This window comes from Astatotilapia calliptera, chromosome 2 (assembly GCF_900246225.1).
Source record: "Astatotilapia calliptera chromosome 2, fAstCal1.2, whole genome shotgun sequence".
Classification (NCBI taxonomy): Eukaryota; Metazoa; Chordata; class Actinopteri; order Cichliformes; family Cichlidae; genus Astatotilapia; species Astatotilapia calliptera.
In genome coordinates this window covers 29,782,462-29,809,920 of record NC_039303.1, presented here as the reverse complement: position 1 = coordinate 29,809,920, position 27,459 = coordinate 29,782,462, and the positions used below count along the sequence as shown (strand labels likewise).

General features: G+C 41.2%; 2 protein-coding genes across 23 annotated transcripts in view; both read right to left on the bottom strand.

Moving 5' to 3' along the window:
* The window catches only part of LOC113037086 (protocadherin alpha-C2-like), a 208,589-nt gene that overhangs the window by 66,317 nt on the left and 114,813 nt on the right, over window positions 1-27,459 (bottom strand). Inside the window, exon 1 of one of the 22 annotated variants that reach the window (XM_026193898.1) lies at window positions 24,439-26,887. The exons of 15 other annotated variants lie outside the window; for them this stretch is intronic. In XM_026193898.1, the coding sequence (XP_026049683.1) occupies window positions 24,439-26,817 (2,379 nt within the window). In that variant the 5' untranslated portion in view covers window positions 26,818-26,887. 6 more of the 22 variants (XM_026193795.1, XM_026193836.1, XM_026193770.1 and 3 more) reach the window with 6 other exon arrangements.
* On the bottom strand, window positions 3,674-6,885 carry LOC113037369 (protocadherin alpha-3-like). Its single transcript, XM_026194365.1, has one exon. The coding sequence runs from the start codon at window positions 6,192-6,194 to the stop codon at window positions 3,792-3,794; it is 2,403 nt and encodes an 800-aa protein (XP_026050150.1). The 5' UTR covers window positions 6,195-6,885; the 3' UTR covers window positions 3,674-3,791.

Here is a 27,459-nt window from a genome sequence, read left to right as displayed (position 1 = left end):
GCTTTAACAGGTTCAGCCTGGGTCCTTGTAAGTGTCTCCGTGAAGTACAGGTGCAATTTTTTTATGCTACGGTTGACCTAAAAGGTTCAGAAAAGAAAGTTTACCCTTACCTTCTCTTTGTTAGGTAAAGTCTGAGTCTTGGTAAAAGTGTCTCCTTCGTTAATACTGATCAGTTCTGCATCTACAGGCGGAAACGGGGCGGGGAAGACCACCACGTCACTCTTGAGCGTGTCTGAGCTGAAACACACGTCATACTGCTGAGTAGCTTTAGAGTAAGACCAGCTCCCGTCAGGGTGGGTGGTGATCATGGGGGCGCTGTACCTGCTGAAAGTGCCGTCTGTCCTGTGGCATCTGACTGCTATTAAAGTGATGAGGCTGAGCAGAAAGATGACGGACACCGACACAATGGCAACCAGCAGGTACAGGTTCAAATCCGAGAAGCTGTCCTCCTTTACAGGCACATGTCTGAACTGAGTCTGGATTTCAGCCGTGCTTTCAACCACCACCACATCAATCGACACAGTAGCTGACAGGGAGGGTTCTCCGTTATCAGAGACCAAGACCACCAAGGGGTGAGTTTTGAGGTCATTGTCACTCATTCTCCTCCTAGTCCTGATCTCCCCGGTGCTCGTTCCGATCTTGAACAAGTTGTTTCCTTTGGGCTCAGACAGGTGATAAGAAAGCAGCGCATTGTATCCAGAGTCCGCGTCTACAGCCCTGATCTTTGCCACAAAGTATCCCGCTTCAGCAGAATAGGGGATATTCTCACTGTTAACGGAGCCATGCTCAGAGTAAGGAGCGAGAATTGTTGGAGTATTATCATTTTCATCCAGGATTAAAATGTTGACAGTGACGTTGCTTGTAAGTGGAGGAACACCAGAGTCTGTGGCCTGAACTTTAAAGTGGAAAGTTTTTAACTCCTCGTAGTTAAACGAGTGCAGGCTGACTATATCTCCAGTCTCTGAATTAACAGTTACCATTGAAGCCATTTGCATGGTCTTGGAAGAGCTGCTAATTAAATGATACATTGATTTTGCGTTTTCATTTAAATCCAGATCTGTTGTTGTCAGTTTATGAATAGTAGTTCCAATCGGACTATTCTCTTTCACATACAGAGTAATTGGAGAGTTCGGGAATTTAGGAGGGTTGTCATTTACATCAGAAACGTGAATAGTGATAACAGTTGTGCTGGACAGAGAGGGCGTCCCTTCATCTGTAGCTACAATATATATATCATATCGGGAAACAGTCTCTCTGTCAAGAAGCCTGTCCACTAGCAAAGAATAATAGTTTTTATAGTTGGATTTTAATTTAAATGGCACAGAACCTGTTATCTTACAGTTTGTGAGGCCATTTTTACCCCCGTCTTGATCAGTGATAGTCACCATAGCAACAGCTGTGCCTATTTCGGCGTCCTCTTTCACTGAACTCATGATTGAAGACACTGAGATTTCTGGAGCATTGTCATTAACGTCAATGACTTCAACTAAAACTTTGCCATGTGCACTGCGAGGAGGAGTTCCTCTGTCTCGGGCTTGAACGCGGATCTCAAATGCTTGGTTTTCCTCATAATCAATATTTCCTCGCACAGTAATTTCCCCAGTATTATTATTCAGGGAAAATTTGTCATCAGGGTTTAAACGTCCTCTTTCTGTAAATGTGTAGACAACCTGACCATTAATACCATCATCTAAATCACTCGCAGTGAGTGTTAGTAACGGTGTGCCAATATTTGCATTTTCAATTACTTGGACTTTGTAGAGAGATTTACTGAACACGGGTGAATTATCGTTCACATCCAGAACATTAACTTGTATTTGCAAAGTCCCCGTTTTGGGAGATTTTCCTCCGTCTATCGCAGTCAGAGTGAGCTCAATAACAGCTTGTTTTTCTCGATCTAAGGCTTTCTGCAGCACCAACTCAGCAGACACACTCTGGTCGCCAGTACTCTGTATATCTAAAGAGAAATAATCATTCGCGTTCAATTTATAAGTCTTCACTGAGTTAGCGCCAACATCTGGGTCATGCGCTATCGGCAATGGATGCCTTTCTCCGACATATGAGGACTCAGACATATCAATTGTAGATATATCTTCTAGAAAAGACGGGGCATTGTCATTAATATCATTGATTACAACTTCAATTCGATGAAGACTGCGAGGGTTACTCAATATGGCCTCGATATTTAAAGAGCACTTTACCGTATTAGGACATAGCTCCTCCCGATCAATTCTCTCGCTAACGAAAAGTACTCCAGATTCAAGATTGATATCAAAATACGGGGGTTTATACCCAGATGTAATCTGAAGACCCGCTGACTGAAGCTGCTGCACACTAAGATTTAAATCCTTCGCTAGATTTCCCACCGCAGCGCCTTTGTCCACCTCCTCAAAAATGGAATAGGATATCTGAGCCACGGACCATTCACAGAGACAAAGAAGGCTGAAAAACAGACTCCAAATATTATCCCATTGTCTTCGAGCAGCCATCGCTGTTTATACAAAAGTATGAAATCCTGATTTATACTTCCTGGAAAGAAACGCCAAATATGAAAAATATCCCTTCATGTATCCACTCTCGCCAAGGATCCTCACTCATTAGGGCCTTGATCGTCTGTGCGCTTCTTTCACAAAGCAATGCCAGATGGTGACGTTTCATCTTTTCGTCATTAAATGAGGAGGAGTTTCTAAACGCCAACGACTATATTTTTTTGCATGGTCTCTAGCGGCATCTTGTGGCATTTCTGTATTCGGTTACATGGCCCGAAATATAAGATGTTTTTCTTTTAATATAAGGTATAACAGAATTAAAATCCATGCAGAATAATCCACAAATTACGTTTTTTTTTGGATGACATATACAGTTTAATGAATTCGTTTGCATTATTAATTATCTTTTTTTAAAATTATTATTCATCTTTATTTTTGTACACCGCCCAATATTCAGCACAACGGACAGCACCAGACTATAACGAGACAAAACAGAAGAAAGCTGCTGCCAGCACCATGGACAGCGATTCAGTGCACTTTCAATGCATGCGGTTCAACTGCTAAACATAATTAGTACCCGATTTACCAAAATACAGCTATTAAACTATATGCCACTAATCTCTATGTGGCCGTAAACCAATAAAAATCTTAGGATGCCCTTTAAAAGTTGTAAACGTTCTTAAGAACAATTTACCGACTTACTCTGACACGTTTATTATATTTATACGGTGGCCCTGAGAGGCCAAACGGACTGCAACTTAAGAAAACAGGAAAAACGACAAAGGAAATAGGAAAAACGAAAACACAAATACGAAAAAACTGATTTTCAAAAGCACAAGGGAAGTGTTTCTGGGGAGACAATGACCCGACGGACCAGTTGCAGGAACCAAAATATGCTAAGAATTGCGCTGGGAGACACTTAAAAGAAGTGGAGGATCTATCGGTTTTGTGAGGAAAGAAAAGATAAGAGGTAAGCGTGTTAGCCTAAAAATCCATCATCAGTATTATAGGAATCATGATAAAACACACCTAGCTTGTTTTGGGTTCCTCCAACTGGTCCGTCGGGTTCTTGTCTCCCCAGAAACACTTCCCTTGTGCTTTTGGAAATCTGTTTTTTTTCTATTTCCGTTTTAATTTTTCCTATTTCCGTTGTGTTTGTGTGCTTTTGTAGTGTTTTTCTTTTTGCTGGTGTTTTCTTAAATTGCAGTCCGTTTGGCCTCTCAGGGCCACCGTATATTTAACACATATTTAACAGATCTGTTAATTCATTATCCGACATTCAGTGATATACAAAAATCTTACTTATTCAGAGCAGCATTTCCTTACCTTCTCTTTGTTAGGTAAAGTCTGAGTCCTGGTAAAAGTGTCTCCTCCATTAATACTGATCAGTTCTGCATCTACAGGTGGAAAAGGGCCTGGGAAAACCACCACGTCACTCTTGAGTGTGTCTGAGCTGAAACACACGTCATACTGCTGAGTAGCTTTAGAGTAAGACCAGCTCCCGTCAGGGTGGGTGGTGATCATGGGGGCGCTGTACCTGCTGAAAGTGCCATCTGTCCTGTGGCATCTGACTGCTATTAAAGTGATGAGGCTGAGCAGAAAGATGACGGACACCGACACAATGGCAACCAGCAGGTACAGGTTCAAATCCGAGAAGCTGTCTTCCTTTACAGGCACATGTCTGAACTGAGTCTGGATTTCAGCCGTGCTTTCAACCACCACCACATCAATCGACACAGTAGCTGACAGGGAGGGTTCTCCATTATCAGAGACCAAGACCACCAAGGGATGAGTTTTAAGGTCATTGTCACTCATTCTCCTCCTAGTCCTGATCTCCCCGGTGCTGGTTCCGATCCTGAACAGGTTGTTTCCTTTGGGCTCAGACAGGTGATAAGAAAGCAGCGCATTGTATCCAGAGTCTGCGTCTACAGCCCTGATCTTTGCCACAAAGTATCCCGCTTCAGCAGAATAGGGGATGCTCTCACTGTTAACAGAGCCATGCTCAGAGTAAGGAGCAAGAATTGTTGGATTATTGTCATTTTCATCCAGAATTAAAACGTTGACAGTGACATTGCTGCTGAGCGGAGGAACACCAGAGTCTGTGGCCTGAACTTTAAATTGAAACATTTTCAACTCCTCGTAGTTAAAAGACTGCAGGCTGATTATGTCTCCAGTTTCTGAGTTAATGTTTACCATTGTGGGGAGAGGAAGTGATTTACTATTACTATCTAATAGTGAATAGCTCACCTGACCGTTGTTGCTGATGTCAATATCGACTGCAGTCACCCTTTTTATAACTGTTCCTACCTTGCTGTTTTCTTTCACAAAAACACTTATTAAAGACTGTGAAAAACGTGGCATGTTGTCGTTAATATCAGAAAGGTAAACAGTGATAACACTAGTGTTAGAAAGTGGAGGGCTCCCTTCATCCGTAGCTGAAATTTTGACATTGTACTGAGGGGTCTCCTCTCTGTCTAGATGTCCGTCAACAACTAAAGAGTAATAATTTTTGTAATTTGTCTCCAGTTTGAACGGAACTTTATTTAAGATTACACATTCAACTTCACCGTTTTTACCACTATCTGTATCTAGAACTGAAACAAGTGCAATAGCAGTGCCTATTTCAGCGTCCTCATTTACTGCATTGAGAAGTGACGTCACTTTGATTTCAGGAGCGTTGTCATTTAAGTCTATTACTTCAACCAGCACCTTACTATGGGCAGCCATGGGAGGCTGGCCTTTGTCTCTAGCTTCTGCTCGGATCTCGAAAGCTTTTCTTTCTTCATAGTCGATTTTGGCTTTGACTGAAATAACCCCTGTCTCAGGGTCAATTTGGAAAATATCCAAAATATGATCCTGATCCTTACTTCGTAAGGAGTACACTATTTCACCATTTGTTCCTTCATCAGCGTCAGTCGCATTTAAGGTGAAGATCGTAGTGCCAATCGGGCTATTTTCGAGTGTTTTAATTTTGTAAAGAGTGCTACTGAACACTGGTGCGTTATCATTACTGTCTAACACACTTACTTCAATTTCTGATGTCCCCGTGTTTGGTGGAGACCCTCCGTCTATTGCAGTTAACAAAAGTTGTATACTTGCTTGTTTCTCACGATCCAGGGCTTTCTGCAGCACTAACTCTGGAGATATACTCTTTCCTCTTTTATGTGTGGCAAGACTGAAATATTCATTAGTACTCAGCTTATATGCACTAACACTGTTTTTACCCACGTCAGCGTCGCTTGCCTCCGATAACGCAAATCTAAACCCAGGCAGTGTGTTCTCTGCAATTTCCAGTATTTGAGATTTCGTGTTAAATGATGGAGAGTGGTCGTTCACATCTCTAATTTCTATCTCCACGCGGTAAAGCTTTAACGGATTGTTTATCACAGCCTCTACGGTAACCGTGCATTTGGGCTCATCTGTACAAACCTCCTCTCGATCTATCCTCTCACTGACATACAGAAATCCGGTCTTTAGATTTATCTCAAAGTATTTCTTTTTAGATGCAACAATCTGAAACAAACGGGAGGCCAACTCCTGCACGTTAAGGTTTAGATCCTTGGCGATATTTCCGACATTAGTCCCCGGATTCACCTCCTCTGAGACGGAATAGGAGAGCTGTGCAGCCGCCGCTTCCCAATAATAAGCCAAGAGCACAATCAAAAGAAATGTGACAATAGCGCTTCTTCTCGTCGTTAAATGCATACTTCCGCCGGAATACAGCAAATAATATATCCACAAATCCGTTCCCAGTGTTAGATGGTAGGATATGACAAAAATCAAGGTGACTGTGATATTTTTAAAGAGAAATGCTCCATTATGCCGCTCCTTCCCTTCCCTCGTCTCTTTGTGATGAAAACCAAAGCTATTCCCCTTTTACCCTGGGAGGAGCGTCCACCTTTCTGTGCCACGGTCTACAGCGTCGCTACGTGGTAATATGAAGAAACTACACACATTGGTAAGAACTAAATTATTCCTGTTCACTCAGACACGCCCACAATCACACAATTCCAAAATACTGTGAGTTATTTAAAAGATTTTTATACGTGCGTTAATAAAATAACACTTTATTTGAAGTTACGCCATCACCGACACTGGCATCGTAGTATTTATTGTCGTATTTCTTTGTTGAATCATCCAAACAATATATATTAAGTAAGGGCAATATTCTCATTCAGGTGAAACACCGCAAGTTGTACAATTCAAATCACCAAGCAGTATTGCAGGTGCAAAAGTTTGCACTCCATTTTCAAAGTAAGACAGATAATAAGGTTTCAAATCTCAAATTATTAATTGTATTCATCTGAAATGACAAAGCAAGAAATCCAGTTTTTCTTTACACTTAGTCGTTTACAATTAGACTTACAGACTTATAGTAAGTAAACTTAAAAACTGCCTTAATTAAAACAAAACGAAACAAAAATACCCCGCCCCCCCGCCACCAAAAAAACCCCAAACAAAACAAAACAAAACAAAACAAAACAAAAAAGACACTGTTACGTGGATTGGTTGTCAAGAAAAGACAATAACTCCCTACAGCTACGGATATTTCATGGGGCAAGTTTTGTAAACTTTCAATACCATAGACAGCGAAATATGCAGACAAAAGAAAGGACACCGCAAAAGTCTAAACTACAGCCACAGCGACTTTTTATTGTAACTTAAACCAGCCTACTCCAAAAAGAATATTTTGTAGTACAGTGTGTAAAGTTTTATTTCACTGTTAATTATCGTAATAATTGGAGGGGAATAATAAACGTGAATTAGTCATTGGCCTTACCTTCTCTTTGTTAGGCAAAGTCTGAGTCCTGGTAAAAGTATCTCCACCGTTAATACTGATCAGTTCTGCGTCTACGGGTGGAAACTGGGCCGGGAAAACCACTACGTCACTCTTGAGCGTGTCTGAGCTGAAACACACGTCATACTGCTGAGTAGCTTTAGAGTAAGACCAGCTCCCGTCAGGGTGGGTGGTGATCATGGGGGCGCTGTACCTGCTGAAGGTGCCGTCTGTCCTGTGGCATCTGACTGCTATTAAAGTGATGAGGCTGAGCAGAAAGATGACGGACACCGACACAATGGCGATCAGCAGATACAGGTTCAAATCCGAGAAGCTGTCCTCCTTTACAGGCACATGTCTGAACTGAGTCTGGATTTCAGCCGTGCTTTCAACCACCACCACATCAATAGACACAGTAGCTGACAGGGAGGGTTCTCCGTTATCAGAGACCAAGACCACCAAGGGGTGAGTTTTGAGGTCATTGTCACTCAATCTCCTCCTAGTCCTGATCTCCCCGGTGCTGGTTCCGATCTTGAACAAGTTGTTTCCTTTGGGCTCAGATAGGTGATAAGAGAGCAGCGCATTGTATCCAGAGTCTGCGTCTACAGCCCTGATCTTTGCCACAAAGTATCCCGCTTCAGCAGAATAGGGGATGCTCTCACTGTTAACGGAGCCGTGCTGAGAGTAAGGAGCGAGAATTGTTGGATTATTATCATTTGCATCCAGAATTAAGACCTTAACAGTCACGTTGCTGCTGAGCGGAGGAACACCAGAATCTGTGGCCTGGACTTTAAATTGAAACATTTTCAACTCCTCATAATTAAAAGGTTGTAGAGTGACTATGCCTCCAGTCTCTGAGTTAATGCTGATCATTGTAGAGAGCGGCCCTGCGTTATCACTGACTAATGAATATCTCACCTGCCCGTTTTCGCCAGCGTCAGCGTCAGTTGCACATACAGTTTTTAAAACAGTCCCGACAGGACTGTTTTCTGCCACATATATATTAATTACAGTGTCTCCAAACAACGGTGCGTTATCATTTACATCAGAAACCTGAATAGTAACTACACTGGTGCTAGAGAGAGGGGGACTGCCTTCATCAGTAGCTTTAATAGTGATATTGTAGTGCGACACAAGTTCCCTGTCTAGAACGCCACCAATGACCAAAGAATAATAATTTTTATAATTTGTCTCCAATTTAAAGGGGACCGAATTCAATATCTCGCATTTGACTTCACCGTTTTTGCCCCCGTCTTCGTCGAGAACCGAAACAAGTGCAATAGCAGTGCCACTTTCAGCGTCCTCCTTAAGTGTACTGAGCAGTGACGTCACGGTGATGTCGGGGGCATTGTCATTTAGATCCACCACCTCTACGAGTACTTTACATTGTGCTGTTAGCGGAGGTTGGCCTTTGTCCGTAGCCTGCACACGGATTTCAAAAGCAGGGTTTGTTTCATAGTCAATAGTTCCTTTAACTGTTATTATTCCTGTTTCCAAATCAATTTCAAAGATTTCTAATACATGATCCTGATCTTTCGAATTAAGTAAATATACGATGTCGTTGTTTGCACCCTCGTCAGCATCAGTTGCAGCCACTGTTACTACTGTAGTGCCTGATGGTGCATTTTCTTTAATACTTGTTTTATACAATGATTTTTTAAAAGTTGGGATATTATCATTTATATCCAACACATTAATTATGATCTCTGACGTGCCTGATTTAATAGGTGTCCCTCCATCTATAGCCGTCAGTGTGAGTTTAATTACAGCCTGCTTTTCTCGGTCTAACGCTCTCTGAAGAACTATCTCTGCCGAAACACTGTCCCCTTTGTGCACCGCTAAAGAAAAATGTTCATTCTGGTTCAGCTTGTAAGTGTTAACACCATTTCCCCCCACATCGGCGTCGTAAGCCGACAGCACAGGGAACGTAGCTCCCGGCAACACGCTCTCTGCAATGTCTATAGTTTGAGATTTGGCACTGAAAGACGGGGGGTTATCGTTTACGTCAAGAATATTGACTTCAATACGGTAAAGTTTCAGCGGATTGTTTATCACAGCCTCCACGTTTATTGTGCATTTTGTAGCTTTAGCGCAGAGCTCTTCCCTGTCTATTCTCTCACTCACGTAGAGAAAACCTGTCTTCAAATTTACATCGAAATGCTTCCTTTTTGATCCAGTAACAATCTGAAACATACGTGACTCCAGATCCTGTACATTTAGGTTCAGATCCTTGGCGAGATTTCCAACGGAAGTCCCCAGGTTCACCTCCTCAGAGACGGAATATGAGAGCTGAGTGGATACCGCTCCCCAGTTATACTCCAAGACAACAAGCATTAGATATATCCCGAAGGACGCCTTTCTTCTCGGCAGATACATAATTCCATACAACATAGATCCTTATGTCGGTCTGTTTTTCGCTTTTTGGCGGCGAAATGTATTTTGTGAGACTAAAGTAAATGCCAGTGCATTTTTCTCAAGCCTCCCCACTTCGTCCTGCCTCTCATCCTAACAAAGCACAGACAAAATGATCCTTCTATTGTGGGAGGGGCCTTCAACCATCAGCGATCAGCCGGCGGTATTACGGTCTAGACTGTCGCCCCATGGTCATTTTAAGTAACTACAGTTAAGGAATGAATGCAATCAAATCCTGCTGTTGTGTTTGAAATAATAAGACTTGTTCTTAATCGAGTCACTCACACCTTCTTTCTTTATATTGTGAGATCCTAATAGTACAGTATAATGTAATCGCCACATATTTCAGAACCATGGAGAGAGTATCATTATGTTGATGCAGGCACTCCTTATTTGTTTGACCTTATACCAAGGGACACGCCGTTAAAAGACTTTCAGAACCGAGCCTTGGTTATTTCTAAACAAATTACAAATGATAACATAAACAGGCTTCATAAGTCAACAAATAGACATAGTTGAAAATGTGATTTCTGTTGTTATGCTTTCAACCTTTTTAACTTCTAGCCACAGCTTTAATCCAAGAAAAAATATATTATTGTATATTAATTTAATTTAAAAGTGAATGGATAACAAGTATATTTACAAACAAAAGTTTATATCAAGGCTGCTTGAAAAACAAAACAAAACAACACAAAACCTGACTCTAAGTTTTGTTAAATGGAAGTGCTTATTTTAAATCTTGATCATTTATATTCAGGTATACAGTGAGTTTAGTTACTGTTTGATACATTTCACTTTTCTGTGATTTGTTTCAAAATGACTGGTGATTGTTGGCAAAATTATCATGTCAAAGGCCAGATGTTCTAAAGACTGCAAAAAGAGCCCAGGGGAAATGTCAGCGAACAGTCCCTTACAGACCATTTGAATGACAACAAGCTAAAAGTTATTTGTTTTCTCCAGAAACCCTCAAAATATATTGTATAGCTCATATCTAAGCTTTTACCGTAAAGATTTCTACAGTAACACTTTTTTTTACCCTTTGACATAAAACACAGATACAAAAACTATGAAATATGAATACACTATAAAATTAATAAATGGAAAATTAACTAAATTTTTGATCAAAACATGAAGTAGAAATTTTTTATTTTATGTTACAGCTCACCTTACATTATCTAAGGTTCAGCCTTACCTTTTCTTTGGTAGGTAAAGTCTGAGTTCTGGTAAAAGTGTCTCCTTCGTTAATACTGATCAGTTCTCCATCTACAGGTGGAAACGGGGCGGGGAAAACCACTACGTCACTCTTGAGTGTGTCTGAGCTGAAACACACGTCATACTGCTGAGTAGCTTTAGAGTAAGACCAGCTTCCATCAGGGTGGGTGGTGATCATGGGGGCGCTGTACCTGCTGAAAGTGCCGTCTGTCCTGTGGCATCTGACTGCTATTAAAGTGATGAGGCTGAGCAGAAAGATGACGGACACCGACACAATGGTGATCAGTAGATACAGGTTCAAATCCGAGAAGCTGTCCTCCTTTACAGGCACATGTCTGAACTGAGTCTGGATTTCAGCCGTGCTTTCAACCACCACCACATCAATAGACATTGTAGCTGACAGGGAGGGTTCTCCGTTATCAGAGACCAAGACCACCAAGGGGTGAGTTTTGAGGTCATTGTCACTCATTCTCCTCTTAGTCCTGATCTCCCCGCTGCTGGTTCCGATCCTGAACAAGTTGTTTCCTTTGGGCTCAGACAGGTGATAAGAAAGCAGCGCATTGTATCCAGAGTCTGCGTCTACAGCCCTGATCTTTGCCACAAAGTATCCCGCTTCAGCAGAATAGGGGATGCTCTCACTGTTTACAGAGCTGTCCTCAGAATATGGTGCGAGAATCGTGGGACTGTTGTCATTTTCATCCAGGATAAAAATGTTGACAGTCACGTTGCTGCTGAGCGGAGGAACACCAGAGTCTGTGGCCTGAACTTTAAATTGGAAAGTTTTTAACTCCTCATAGTTAAAAGACTGAAGGCTGATTATATCACCAGTCTCTGAGTTGATGTTTAATAATGTAGATAGTGGCACTGAGTCACTGTTGCTTTGTAAAAAAGAGTAACTCACCTGACTATTTCGATCAATATCTGCATCAACTGCTGTCACTGTTTTAATAACTGCTCCTACTGGACTGTTTTCTTTCACGTAGATGTTGATCACACTTTCTGAAAACTGAGGTTTGTTGTCATTTACATCTGACACATGAACAGTTATAACACTTGTGTTGGAGAGTGGTGGGCTGCCCTCATCAGTAGCAGTGATGCTGATGTTGTACTGAGGTGCAGTCTCTCGGTCAAGAGGACTGTCCACAACTAATGAATATGAATTCTTATAATTTGACTCCAATTTAAAAGGAACATTATTAGAAATTTTACATGTCACCATCCCATTTTTACCTCCATCTTTATCAAATACTGAAACAAGAGCAATGGCTGTGTCAACTGATGCGTCCTCTTTAACAGTGTTCAACAGTGATGTGACTGAAATTTCAGGTGCGTTGTCATTAACGTCTAATACTTCAACCAGTAATTTAGCATGTGAACTCATGGGAAAAACTGCGCTGTCAAAGGCTTGCACTCGAAGTTCAAAAGCATTATTTTCTTCAAAATCAATATTCCTTGTACTCGTTACAGTTCCTGTTTGTTTGTCTATAGAAAACAAATTAGTTTTTTTCCCCTGACTGACTTCACTGAATAAATAAATCACCTTTCCATTCTGTCCTTCATCTAAATCAGTGGCATTCAGTGTAATTATTGATGTGCCTATTTTAACATTTTCGTAGACTCTGGCTTTATACAACCTTTGGCTGAAAATCGGAGGATTGTCATTAATATCTAACACATTGATTATTATAGTCATGCTTCCGGATTTAGCAGGTGTTCCTCCATCGATGGCAGTCAGTGCGAGCTTAATCACAGACTGTTTTTCTCTGTCTAAAACTGTCTGAAGCACCAACTCAGGAGTTACACCTTCTTCTTTATGTGTAGTCAATGAAAAATATTCATTTTGACTCAGCTTGTAGGTATTTACGGAATTTTTCCCACTGTCCGCATCGTTAGCTTGATGCAGAGGAAATTTTGCCCCTACTGCCGTGTTCTCAGTTACGTTGATTACCTGCGACGTGCGTTCAAATGAAGGGGAATTATCGTTGACATCTAATATTAACAGTTCAATACGGTACAGTTTCAGAGGGTTATTAATAACAGCTTCTACACTGAGTGAGCATTTGGGCTCATCACCGCAAAGCTCCTCTCGATCTATTCTCTCGTTAACATAGAGGGCTCCAGTTTTTAGATTTACCTCGAAATATTTCTTCTTTGATCCAGCAACGATCTGACACATGCGGGGCTCCAAATCCTGGATACTAATGCTCAAATCTTTCGCGACATTTCCGACAACAGTCCCCAGATTCACCTCCTCTGAGACGGAGTAAGAGAGCTGCCCAGAAACCGTTTCAGAGTAACAATCCAGCAGCACGAAGACGAGATATATCCACACACAGCTCGATCTGCTCGGTCCAGTCATAATTATGTTCAACAAGAAAAAGCATAAAAATTGACACGGTGTGTAACGGCATAAACAGAAAAAAAATCAATAGGTCTATGGCAGAATATCAGCGTTTCTCGTACCGTTCTCTTTCGCCCTCTGATTCTCTTTGTCTGAATTGCCTGATAAACATAATCGTCATTTGAATCTGGGAGGAGCCCCGAGGCATTCAAAGAGGAAGCTTAAATGGAAAAGTCTGCAATGTCCCCGTGTGGACATTTGCGAGAACTACCCACATTATCAAACGTCTTAATACACTTGACCCTCATAAACGAACAGTCAAATATTAACCCCAGTGCAAGACGTTGCCATCATGATTATATATGCCATTCTGGTATTCTGTGTTTTTATGAATACTATTTCTATTGGAAGCTAACTTAGAAGTAAAGGTAAAAAATGAACCGTCTTATTGCGATTAAGGAGATTTTAAAAAACAAACAAACAAACAAACAACAAAAAAAATTAAAGAGGGATATTAATTAATCATCCGAACACTTTTTTTCTATATTCTTTTCCTAATTTGAATGTTTCTGTGTTTATTAGAGCATCATCACAGCTACATTGTGAGTGATTTTCACGTTACAAAACCAGTTTAATTTAGACATAAAAATGGAGAAAGCCCACATTAGCATATTCTCCCTTTTAAAAATGACACAAACAAAAACGTTGCATTTTTATACACATTCAGTATTCGTTAATATTTTCTCTATATTTTCTTTAATTAAATCAAATAACTGAATTTTTTTTTATTCAAAATGCTCAATTGAATATGTAAATCACAACTCAACCTTGAAGAGCAATGATAACCTTTAGTACACTGCACAAGATATGTGTCAATTTATCAGTCAAAGTACACACATATCCTAAGATCTTCAAGAAAAAAAGAAAAAGGAAAAAACACAGGACCACAAATGGTGAACTACACGTTGAAATATCTAACAGATAGACAGCTGTGATTTAGATGAGAACTCATCATCAAATAAACAGCATCTGACATTTCTTGTTTAAATCACTAGATACACCACGGCTAAGATAAGAAAAAAAAAGGACCATTGAAACTGTAATGACGAGCAATGACAAAGTCCAAGTATTTAAAAATTTCATGGACTCACCTTTTCTTTGTTAGGTAAAGTCTGAGTCATGGTAAAAGTGTCTCCTCCGTTAATACTGATCAGTTCTGCATCTACAGGTGGAAACGGGGCGGGGAAGACCACCACGTCACTCTTGAGTGTGTCTGAGCTGAAACACACATCATACTGCTGAGTAGCTTTAGAGTAAGACCAGCTCCCGTCAGGGTGGGTGGTGATCATGGGGGCGCTGTACCTGCTGAAAGTGCCGTCTGTCCTGTGGCATCTGACTGCTATTAAAGTGATGAGGCTGAGCAGAAAGATGACGGACACCGACACAATGGCGATCAGCAGGTACAGGTTCAAATCCGAGAAGCTGTCCTCCTTTACAGGCACATGTCTGAACTGAGTCTGGATTTCAGCCGTGCTTTCAACCACCACCACATCAACAGACACAGTAGCTGACAGGGAGGGTTCTCCGTTATCAGAGACCAAGACCACCAAGGGGTGAGTTTTGAGGTCATTGTCACTCATTCTCCTCTTAGTCCTGATCTCCCCGCTGCTGGTTCCGATCCTGAACAAGTTGTTTCCTTTGGGCTCAGACAGGTGATAAGAAAGCAGCGCATTGTATCCAGAGTCTGCATCTACAGCCCTGATCTTTGCCACAAAGTATCCCGCTTCGGCAGAATAGGGGATGTTCTCACTGTTAACGGAGCCGTCCTCAGAATATGGTGTGAGAATCGTGGGACTGTTGTCATTTTCATCCAGGATTAAAACGTTAACAGTCACGTTGCTGCTGAGCGGAGGAACACCAGAGTCTGTGGCCTGAACTTTAAAGTTGAAACTTTTTAACTCCTCATAGTTAAAAGACTGCAGGCTGATTATATCACCAGTCTCTGAGTTAATGTTTAATAATGTAGATAGTGGCACTGAGTCACTGCTGCTTTGTAAAAAGGAATAGCTCACCTGACTATTTCGATCAATATCTGCATCAGCTGCTGTCACTGTTTTAATAACTGCTCCTACTGGACTGTTTTCTTTCACGTAGATGTTGATCACACTTTCTGAAAACTGAGGTTTGTTGTCATTTACATCTGACACATGAACAGTTATAACACTCGTGTTGGAGAGTGGTGGGCTGCCCTCATCAGTAGCAGTGATGCTGATGTTGTACTGAGGTGCAGTCTCTCGGTCAAGAGGACCGTCCACAACTAATGAATATGAATTCTTATAATTTGACTCCAATTTAAAAGGAACATTATTAGAAATTTTACATGTCACCATCCCATTTTTACCTCCATCTTTATCAAATACTGAAACAAGAGCAATGGCTGTGTCAACTGATGCGTCCTCTTTAACAGTGTTCAACAGTGATGTGACTGAAATTTCAGGTGCATTGTCATTAACGTCTAATACTTCAACCAGTAATTTAGCATGCGAACTCATAGGCGAGGAAGCTCCATCACTGGCTTGTACTTGAAGTTCAAAAGCATTATTTTCTTCAAAATCAATATTCCTTTTGCTCGTTACAGTCCCTGTTTGTTCATTTATAGAAAACACATCTATTGGTTTCCCACGACCAACTTTGCTGAATAAATAAATCACCTTTCCATTCTGTCCTTCATCTAAATCAGTCGCATTCAGTGTTATTATTGATGTGCCTATTTTAACATTTTCGTAGACTCTGGCTTTATACAACCTTTGGCTGAAAATCGGAGGATTGTCATTAATATCTAACACATTGATTATTATCGTCATACTTCCGGATTTAGCAGGTGTTCCTCCATCGATGGCAGCCAGTGTGAGCTTAATCATAGACTGTTTTTCTCTGTCCAAAACTCTCTGTAGCACCAACTCAGGAGTTACACCCTCTTCTTTATGTGTAGTCAATGAAAAATGTTCATTTTGACTCAGCTTGTAGGTATTTACAGAATTTTTTCCCACATCTGCATCGTGTGCTTGATGCAGAGGAAATTTCATTCCTTCCGCTGTGCTCTCAGAAATGTCGATTTCTTGTGACGTGCTTTCAAATGAAGGGGAATTATCATTCACATCTAAAATAATAATTTCAATACGATACAGTTTCAGAGGGTTATTAATAACAGCTTCTACACTGAGTGAGCATTTGGGCTCATCACCGCAAAGCTCCTCTCGATCTATTCTCTCGTTAACATAGAGAGCTCCAGATTTTAGATTTACCTCGAAATATTTCCTCTTTGATCCAGCAACGATCTGAAACATGCGGGGCTCCAAATCCTGGACATTGATGCTCAGATCTTTTGCGACATTTCCGACAACAGTCCCCAGATTCACCTCCTCTGAGACGGAGTAAGAGAGCTGCCCAGAAACCGTTTCAGAGTAACAACCCAGCAGCACGAAGACGAGATATATCCACACACAGCTCGATCTGCCGGATCCAGTCATAATTACATTCAACAAGAAAAGGTGTAAAATAGTCACGGCGTTTATCATGAAACAATCAAACCTCAGAAAAAACCAAAGGCGCCCACGTTTATTCTGGCATATTTCCTATAAACATAATCAGTGTTCATTCCCGTTCTCGTTCGCCCTCTAAATCTCTTTGTCTGAATCGCCTGAGAGACATCATCATCCTCTGAATCTGGGAGGAGCACCGAGACCCTACAGAGAGAATTTAAATGTGATGGTCTACAATGTCCCCGTGTGGACAATCGGAAGGACTGCACTCAACTTCCAGCATGTCATTACACTTCAGTTCTACAGCAGTTTAGATGCCAGTCCGACTGCTTTTACGCTGAAACATTCACCACATTCACCAACATTGTGACCGCATGTCATTCCACTCATTTTTCAGGAAGGTGTTTTCACACTAAAGCTAACTAAAGAAAACTGCTGAGCGATTTTCCTGCACTAAAGAGCTTTGAAATTCGAAGACAATTTCCGACACAAAAAAAAATCGATAAACGTTTTTTTTTTTTTCGTTTTTCGGGGTTCATCAGATCAGTCTTTTTTCACGTCTATGGAGTCCTATCACACACAAAGTCCAGGGATACTGAATATAAAAATTGCGATTTAATCTGAAAATACTCTACATGAATGCAAAAAAGCACATCTGCCTCATTATTTGCTGATTGAAAAATTAATTAATTAACATGTATTCCACATGTTTCTGGGAGTAACATGTATGATTTCTCGATGCTCCTTACCGTTCTCAGTTAGAACGTCACTCTGGCTACACAAAAAAATTTTAAATTTAAATTTAAATTGGATTTAAAAATCCAATGTAAGACATTAAAAGTCGAGTTTTATTCTACTGTGCTACGTTGAAGACTACCGTGTTCCAAACCCCACAAGACAGTTGGATGCACCAAATCCCCAAGTGTTCTGAAATTTGCAAGGAAAAAAATATGATCCAGCATGCACCACTTATTTAGATGGGAAAAGCATCACAAGAAACCAGAGCTAGTTACAGTTTATTCCAAGGTACTACACTCGTAGTATTTCTGTATTTAAGTCAAATTGCAGTTTTTTTTCCCCTACTTGGGCAGGATAGACCAAAAATTAGATAGCTTAAGAAAACTTTATCCATTGACCGTTAATTTACACCCATCACACAAGATGCGCAATTAGAAATACTTAATTCATCCATATGCTTACCTTTTCTTTGTTAGGTAAAGTCTGAGTCCTGGTAAAAGTGTCTCCTTCGTTAATACTGATCAGTTCTGCATCTACAGGTGGAAACGGGGCGGGGAAGACCACTACGTCACTCTTGAGTGTGTCTGAACTGAAACACACGTCATACTGCTGAGTAGCTTTAGAGTAAGACCAGCTCCCGTCAGGGTGGGTGGTGATCATGGGGGCGCTGTACCTGCTGAAAGTGCCGTCTGTCCTGTGGCATCTGACTGCTATTAAAGTGATGAGGCTGAGCAGAAAGATGACGGACACCGACACAATGGCAATCAGCAGATACAGGTTCAAATCCGAGAAGCTGTCCTCCTTTACAGGCACATGTCTGAACTGAGTCTGGATTTCAGCCGTGCTTTCAACCACCACCACATCGATCGACACAGTAGCTGACAGGGAGGGTTCTCCGTTATCAGAGACCAAGACCACCAAGGGGTGAGTTTTGAGGTCATTGTCACTCATTCTCCTCCTAGTCCTGATCTCCCCGGTGCTGGTTCCGATCCTGAACAAGTTGTTTCCTTTGGGCTCAGACAGGTGATAAGAGAGCAGCGCATTGTATCCAGAGTCTGCGTCTACAGCCCTGATCTTTGCCACAAAGTATCCCGCTTCAGCAGAATAGGGGATGCTCTCACTGTTAACGGAGCCATGCTCAGAATATGGCGCGAGAATCGTTGGACTGTTGTCATTTTCATCCAGGATTAAAACGTTAACAGTGACGTTACTGCTGAGCGGAGGAACACCAGAGTCTGTGGCCTGAACTTTAAACTGGAACGTCTTTAACTCCTCATAGTTAAAAGACTGCAGGCTGATTATATCCCCAGTCTCTGAGTTGATGTTTAATAATGTAGACAGTGCGACTGAGTTAATTTTGCTTTCCATAAAACTGTAAGTCACTTCACCATTTTTGTTCATATCTGCATCAAAGGCGGTTACCGTTTTAAGAATTGTCCCCACGTGGCAGTTTTCTTTAACATAAATGTTAAGTATCGATGACGAGAACTGAGGCGCGTTATCATTAACATCAGAAACTTGAATAGGGACAATAATCGTGTTTGAGAGCGGGGGACTACCGCCATCGCTTGCTATTATGGTGACGTCGTAGCTAGAGACCCTCTCTCGGTCTAAGGGGGCAACCACTATCAATGAGTAATAATTTTTATAGTTTGCTTCCAATTTAAAGGGAGCATCTTCATCTACAGTACAATGCACTTCACCGTTCTTACCGCCATCTTTGTCTACCACTGAAACAAGTGCAACAGCGGTGCCTGCTTTTGCATCTTCCTTCACAGTATTCAGTAGTGACGTCACAAAAATCTCAGGCGCATTGTCGTTTAGGTCCAACACGTCAACCAGCACCTTACAATGAGCGGACATCGGAGGTTGGCCTTTATCACTGGCCTGTGCACGAATCTCAAAGACTGGGTGTTCCTCAAAATCCACATTTCCTTCCACCGTCAGTGTGCCCGTGTTCGGATCGATTTTAAAAATCTGCAGCACATGGTCCTGCTCCTTTGTGCTAAGTGTATATATGATTTCTTTGTTTGTTCCTTCATCTGCATCTGTAGCATTTAAAGTCAGGACTGTAGTGCCTATCGGTACGTTTTCAAACACACGCACTTTATACAGCGACTTTGCAAACACTGGTGTGTTATCATTAATGTCTAAAACATTAATCATAATATCTGATGTTCCAGACTTCGGTGGACTTCCATCATCTAAGGCTGTTAACGTGAGCTTAATCAGAGGTTCCTTTTCTCTGTCTAAGACTTTCTGTAACATTAGCTCAGTCGAAATACTCTCACCTGATTTGCTTATTGCTAATGAAAAATGTTCATTCGAGCTCAGCCTGTATGTGTTGATGCCGTTCTTTCCAACATCTGCATCGTAGGCCTGCAGTAGGGGGAATTTTATCCCGGGTAATGTGCTTTCGGGAATGTCTATATTCTGTGATTTTGCAATGAAATGCGGAAAATTGTCATTGACATCAAGAATATTAATCTCTATACGGTACAGCATTAAAGGTTCATTTATCACAGCCTCGACAGTTACGGCACATCTCACAGCTTTCCCGCAGAGCTTCTCTCTGTCTATTCTCTCATTCACGTAGAGGACTCCAGTCTTCGTATTTACCTCGAAATATTTTCTTTTAGATCCTCCAACAATCCTGAACATACGGGTCTCCAAATCCGGTATGTTTAAATGTAAATCCTTGGCAATATTTCCAACAACTGTTCCCGAGTTTACCTCCTCTGAGACGGAGTAAGAGAGCTGCCCAGACGCTTCATTACAACAATAATCCAGTATCAGAAGTATTAAGTATATCAACGAAAAGCAGTTGCGACACGATAAAGGCATAATTCCGTTCAGCACAACACGGCATACATTCGAATTTGAAATTCCTATAAAAAATTCGAACAAATGTAGTACATATACCACCAATTTTCAGACCAGACGGGTGGCTGTCGCAATGTACCCACACCTACTACTCTCTTTGTTACAACACCGTGTGGACTGTCTCTGGGAGGAGCGTTAAACACAAAACGGAAGCTGTCGTGTTACGGTCTATACCGTCTCCTTGTGGTGACTGTGATTATCCACACCTACTGGCTCATGAAAAAGAACAAAATTGATATAATTTTTCTTTCTGTGATACAAAGATAGTTAAGAGTGCATTACAGCTTACAAAGAGACAACCCAGAGAAAGCCCAGATGCTCAATCAATGAGATGATCGCGAAACTAAACTAGTTGTCGTTTCAGGACCACGGAGAGCACCGTTTGACTTTTCATCTGGATGGAAGAGACTATAGGCTGTGTAGTTAAAGGAAAGTAGCTAAAGTATGATGAATAGTAAAGTATAAAATCAGACAAAAATAATGGAGCAAAGGTATAATATTTCGCACATTTCTGTTGCACAAATGAATTTAAAGGTACAGAATTTCTAACAACAGTGATTAAAAAAATAATGAAACAGTCAAGACCACTCCTAAGTCAGTTGTTAAATATTTTCTGTTAAAAACAGTAACTGAAAAGCATCACGCTATGGAAACTGATGCAATCAGGACCAAGAAAAGGGATCTGTAGATTTTATGGACTCACCTTATCTTTGTTAGGTAAAGTCTGAGTCCTGGTAAAAGTGTCTCCTCCGTTAATACTGATCAGTTCTCCATCTACAGGTGGAAACGGGGCGGGGAAAACTACTACGTCACTCTTGAGTGTGTCTGAGCTGAAACACACGTCATACTGCTGAGTAGCTTTAGAGTAAGACCAGCTCCCATCAGGGTGGGTGGTGATCATGGGGGCGCTGTACCTGCTGAAAGTTCCGTCTGTCCTGTGGCATCTGACTGCTATTAAAGTGATGAGGCTGAGCAGGAAGATGACGGACACCGACACAATGGCGATCAGCAGATACAGGTTCAAATCCGAGAAGCTGTCCTCCTTTACAGGCACATGTCTGAACGGAGTCTGGATTTCAGCCGTGCTTTCAACCACCACCACATCAACAGACACAGTAGCTGACAGGGAGGGTTCTCCGTTATCAGAGACCAAGACCACCAAGGGGTGAGTTTTGAGGTCATTGTCACTCATTCTCCTCCTAGTCCTGATCTCCCCGGTGCTGGTTCCGATCCTGAACAGGTTGTTTCCTTTGGGCTCAGACAGGTGATAAGAAAGCAGCGCATTGTATCCAGAGTCTGCGTCTACAGCCCTGATCTTTGCTACAAAGTATCCCGCTTCAGCAGAATAGGGGATGTTCTCACTGTTAACGGAGCCGTGCTCAGAATATGGCGTGAGAATCGTGGGACTGTTGTCATTTTCATCCAGGATTAAAACGTTAACAGTCACGTTGCTGCTGAGTGGAGGAACACCAGAGTCTGTGGCCTGAACTTCAAACTGGAACGTTTTTAACTCCTCATAGTTAAAAGACTGCAGGCTGATTATATCTCCAGTCTTAGAGTTTACATTTACCATTGTCGAGATTGGCAAGGAGTTACTTTTACTCTCAACAATGGAATAGGTTACCTGTCCATTTTGATCAATATCTACATCCAGTGCAGATACTCGTTGCAGAGTAGCTCCCAGTGGACTGTTTTCTTTTAAATATACATTGAACACAGTGTCTGAAAACTTAGGGGGGTTGTCATTGACATCTGAAACATAAACATTAAAATCCTTCGTACTTGTGAGAGCTGGGATTCCATCGTCTTTAGCTGTGATAGTGATATTATATTGAGAATGACTCTCTCTGTCTAGCTGACCATCTACTACCAAGGAGTAGTAATTTTTATAATTCGTTTGTAACTTAAAGGGGCTTTCACTTTTAATATCACAGTGGACTATTCCGTTTTTACCCCCATCTCTGTCCACAACTGACACAAGTGCAATAGCAGTACCTATTTTTGCATCCTCTTTTACAGTGTTACTGAGGGTGGTTACAGAAATTTCAGGGCTATTGTCATTTAAATCCACTACTTCTATTAATACTTTGCACTGTGCTGTCATTTGAGGAGAGCCTTTATCAGAAGCTTGCACGCGGATTTCAAAAGCCGGGTGCTCTTCAAAGTCAATCTTCCCCTTGACTGTCAATAATCCCGTGTGCTCATCAATTTGAAATATATTGAGAACATGGTCTTGGTCCTTGCTGCTTAGTGAATATGAAATTTCCCCGTTTGGCCCTTCATCACTGTCCGTCGCCGTCACAGTTATCACTGATGTGCCTGGCGGCGTGTTTTCAGTGACACTTGTTTTATACAGTGGTTTGGTAAATATTGGGACGTTATCATTATTGTCTAAGATATTGATTATTAACTGTGAGGTTCCGGATTTCGGTGGTGTTCCGCCGTCTACAGCAGTCAGCGTGAGTCTTATTACTGGTTGTTTTTCTCGGTCTAAAGGTTTCTGGAGGACTAGTTCAGCAGATACGCTCTCTCCTTTATTCACTGCCAATGAAAAGTGTTCATTTGCACTTAATTTGTACATACTGATGCCATTTTTCCCCACATCGGCATCAAAGGCTGACAATACAAAAAATTTAGTCCCGGGTAATGTGCTTTCTGCTATTTCAATACTTTGCGAGTCAGTACTGAAAGCTGGATAATTATCATTAACATCTAGAATATTTATTTCTAAGCGATATAGCTTGAGTGGGGCATTTATCACAGCCTCCACGCTCTGTGTGCATTTCATGGCCTTTCCACAGAGCTCCTCTCTGTCTATCCTATCACTGACAAAGAGAACGCCCGTCTTTAGATTTACCTCGAAATATTTTCTCTTTGATCCGCTAACGATCTGAAACATGCGAGGCTCCAGCTCATGGACATCTAGGTTTAGATCCTTGGCTATGTTTCCTACAGAAGTCCCTCGATTCACCTCTTCTGATATCGAGTACGAGAGCTGCCCGGACGCCGTTTCCGAATAAAAATCCAGCAGGACAAAAAACAAGTATATCACCGCAGGACTTGTGTTAATTGAAGCCATAATCCAAAATGACATCAAACCAACTTTAAACGGGTCCCGTTTATGCCAAATATTGACAGGAAATGTTATCAATTTTCTTCTGCTTCATCCTCAGCGCAGATCATGCTCGAGCCTTTCTCCGTGCTTCTGTTTCTTTGTGTCACAGCCCAACAAGACATCATTACGTTATCAATCTGGGAGGGGCCTCGGGACTTATGTCTCTGATTTATGGTCTACACCGCCCTCTTATGGCTCTATACACCAATTACAACAGAAACCAAGGGAAAATAAAATAAATATCATCAGTCCAGTTTTACAGAACCAGAAAACATCTGGTTGATTTGTTAGGAAAATAAAACACTGTTTATATTGTTAGTGTGTAACACTGTCTTATTTATTTGTTTTAATTTTAGAATATATTTGTTTGTTTTTCGCTTGTTTCAGCCTTTAACTGAAATATACCACCTAAGGCGTGAAACCCATTGCGGTGTGTCAAAAACGGCGTATTCACAAAATGTCGCTGTGTTTTAGGTATATGCAAAGGGTATATTGAAAGAAATTGTAAGGACACAAGCAAAATCTGAGTTATTACAACATCGAGTGAAATGACTGTCAAAGAGCAACAAGGCAACGATGAACGAAAAAATAAACGCAAACAAGAAGGAAACGAACCCTAAAACAATAATGAACTACGCAAATATATATGAAACAATCTGAAAGGAAAATCAAATAAATATTCTCACTTGCAGTGATTATATTAATTTTAAACAAAACCACCAAAAGCTCCTTATCCGCATACTGGCTTCTCTTCTGCGGCATTTAAACAGCGAGTATTTAAATGGAAAAGACTGGCTTAAAGCTGCGGACAGTTGCAAAGGGTAAACTTTGAAAGCAGGAGAAATTAACCACATGTAGAGGAGTTCAGTGTAAGATGACGCGCTTCTTTTATGTAAAATTGTAAGCTGTTATAAACACTGTGTTCTTACCTTTTCTTTGTTAGGCAAAGTCTGAGTCCTGGTAAAAGTGTCTCCTCCGTTAATACTGATAAGTTCGTCATCTACAGGTGGAAACGGGGCGGGGAAGACAACTACGTCACTCTTGAGCGTGTCTGAGCTGAAACACACGTCATACTGCTGAGTAGCTTTAGAGTAAGACCAGCTCCCGTCAGGGTGGGTGGTGATCATGGGGGCGCTGTACCTGCTGAAAGTACCGTCTGTCCTGTGGCATCTGACTGCTATTAAAGTGATGAGGCTGAGCAGAAAGATGACGGACACCGACACAATGGCGATCAGCAGGTACAGGTTCAAATCCGAGAAGCTGTCCTCCTTTACAGGCACATGTCTGAACGGAGTCTGGATTTCAGCCGTGCTTTCAACCACCACCACATCAATAGACACAGTAGCTGACAGGGAGGGTTCTCCGTTATCAGAGACCAAGACCACCAAGGGGTGAGTTTTGAGGTCATTGTCACTCATTCTCCTCTTAGTCCTGATCTCCCCGGTGCTGGTTCCGATCCTGAACAAGTTGTTTCCTTTGGGCTCAGACAGGTGATAAGAAAGCAGCGCATTGTATCCAGAGTCCGCGTCTACAGCCCTGATCTTTGCCACAAAGTATCCCGCTTCGGCAGAATAGGGGATGCTCTCACTGTTAACGGAGCCATGCTCAGAATATGGCGTGAGAATCGTGGGACTGTTGTCATTTTCATCCAGGATTAAAACGTTAACAGTCACGTTGCTGCTGAGTGGAGGAACACCAGAGTCTGTGGCCTGAACTTTAAATTGGAATGTTTTTAACTCCTCATAGTTAAAAGACTGAAGACTGATTATATCACCAGTCTCTGAGTTGATGTTTAATAATGTAGATAGTGGCACTGAGTCACTGCTGCTTTGTAAAAAGGAATAGCTCACCTGACTATTTCGATCAATGTCTGCATCAGTTGCAGTCAGAGTTTTAATAACTGCTCCTACTGGACTGTTTTCTTTCACGTAGATGTTGATCACACTTTCTGAAAACTGAGGTTTGTTGTCATTTACATCTGACACATGAACAGTTATAACACTTGTGTTGGAGAGTGGTGGGCTGCCCTCATCAGTAGCAGTGATGCTGATGTTGTACTGAGGTGCAGTCTCTCGGTCAAGAGGACCGTCCACAACTAATGAATATGAATTCTTATAATTTGACTCCAATTTAAAAGGAACATTATTAGAAATTTTACATATCACCATCCCATTTTTCCCTCCATCTTTATCAAATACTGAAACAAGAGCAATGGCTGTGCCAAGTGATGCGTCCTCTTTAACAGTGTTCAACAGTGATGTGACTGAAATTTCAGGTGCGTTGTCATTAACGTCTAATACTTCAATCAGTAATTTAGCATGCGAACTCATAGGCGAGGAAGCTCCATCACTGGCTTTTACTCGAAGTTCAAAAGCATTATTTTCTTCAAAGTCAATATTCCTTTTATTTGTTACAGTCCCTGTTTGTTCATCTATAGAAAACACATCTGTTTGTTTTCCTTCGTCTATTTCCATAAAATAATACGATATTTGCCCATTTTTTCCATCATCTAAATCAGTCGCATTTAGTGTGATTATTGATGTGCCAATATTCACATTCTCATGTATGCTGACTTTATACAGCATTTGACTAAATACAGGAGGATTATCATTAATGTCTAAGACATTTACTATAATGGTCATACTTCCAGATTTAGGAGGTGTTCCACCATCAATTGCAATTAGTATGAGTTTGATCACAGATTGTTTTTCTCTGTCTAAAACTTTCTGAAGCACCAATTCGACTGTTATGCTACCCCCTTTAAGTGTATTTAGAGAGAAATGTTCATTTTGACTCAGTTTGTAGGCATTTATAGAGTTTTTTCCAACGTCTCCATCGTGAGCTCGTTTCAGCAGAAATTTTGTTCCTACCGCTGTGTTCTCGGTAATATTAATTGTCTGGGATGTGCTGAGAAATGAGGGTGAATTGTCATTCACATCCAAAACATTTATTTCTATACGGTACAGTTTCAGTGGATTATTAATAACAGCTTCTGCAATTAGTGAACATTTGGCGTCATTACCACAAAGCTCCTCTCGATCTATTCTCTCGTTAACATAGAGGGCTCCAGTTTTTAGATTTACCTCGAAATATTTTTTCTTCGATCCAGCAACGATCTGAAACATGCGGGGCTCCAAATCCTGGACATTGATGTTCAGATCTTTCGCGACATTTCCGACAACAGTCCCCAGATTCACCTCCTCTGAGACGGAGAAAGAGAGCTGCCCACAAACCGTTTCCCAATAACAATCCAGCAGCACGAATAACAGATTAATCCACAGAAAGCTTCTTCTATACGGTAAAAGCATATTTACACAGCAGGCGAAGGCACAATACTCCAGATAATATGTTACAGCAACCAATAAATGGAAATGAATGTATAATTATTCCAAAGCAATCTTCTCTATCTTCTCAAATAAAGACCACCGTTCGTTCTCTTCCGAGCTCTCTTTGTAACAAAGCACACAAATGCATCATTTGCTGAACGTAGGATGGGAGGGGCCCGAAGTCATCGACCAGAACGTCTAAATGTGACGGCCTGTACCGTCCCTACGTGGTCACTTGCTCTAACTACATTACACGTCAGCAAAACCAGCGGACAATGGTGCACTGTATATTCCTAGTGTTTAAAAAGAGTAGTATAAATCACTAGATTAAAGGTTAGAAATAATAGTTCACCAGTTAAACGGATGATTACAATTAACATTTTATTATGGAAAGATGTTAAGGTATGTGATATTTTAAATGCTAAATTTAAAAAATAATCGGGCAAATACACTTGTTTGTTTAAAGTGAAGAGAGAAGCGAGCACAAATGTTAAATATATAGGGGTATGTTTAAAAACGTTATCGATGTTGTGATACGTTGTTTAACGTCTACTAAATATGTCAAAACACATCCTTAACCGTGCACGTGAACCCGACAAGGACACATACGTTGAGCACCACGGA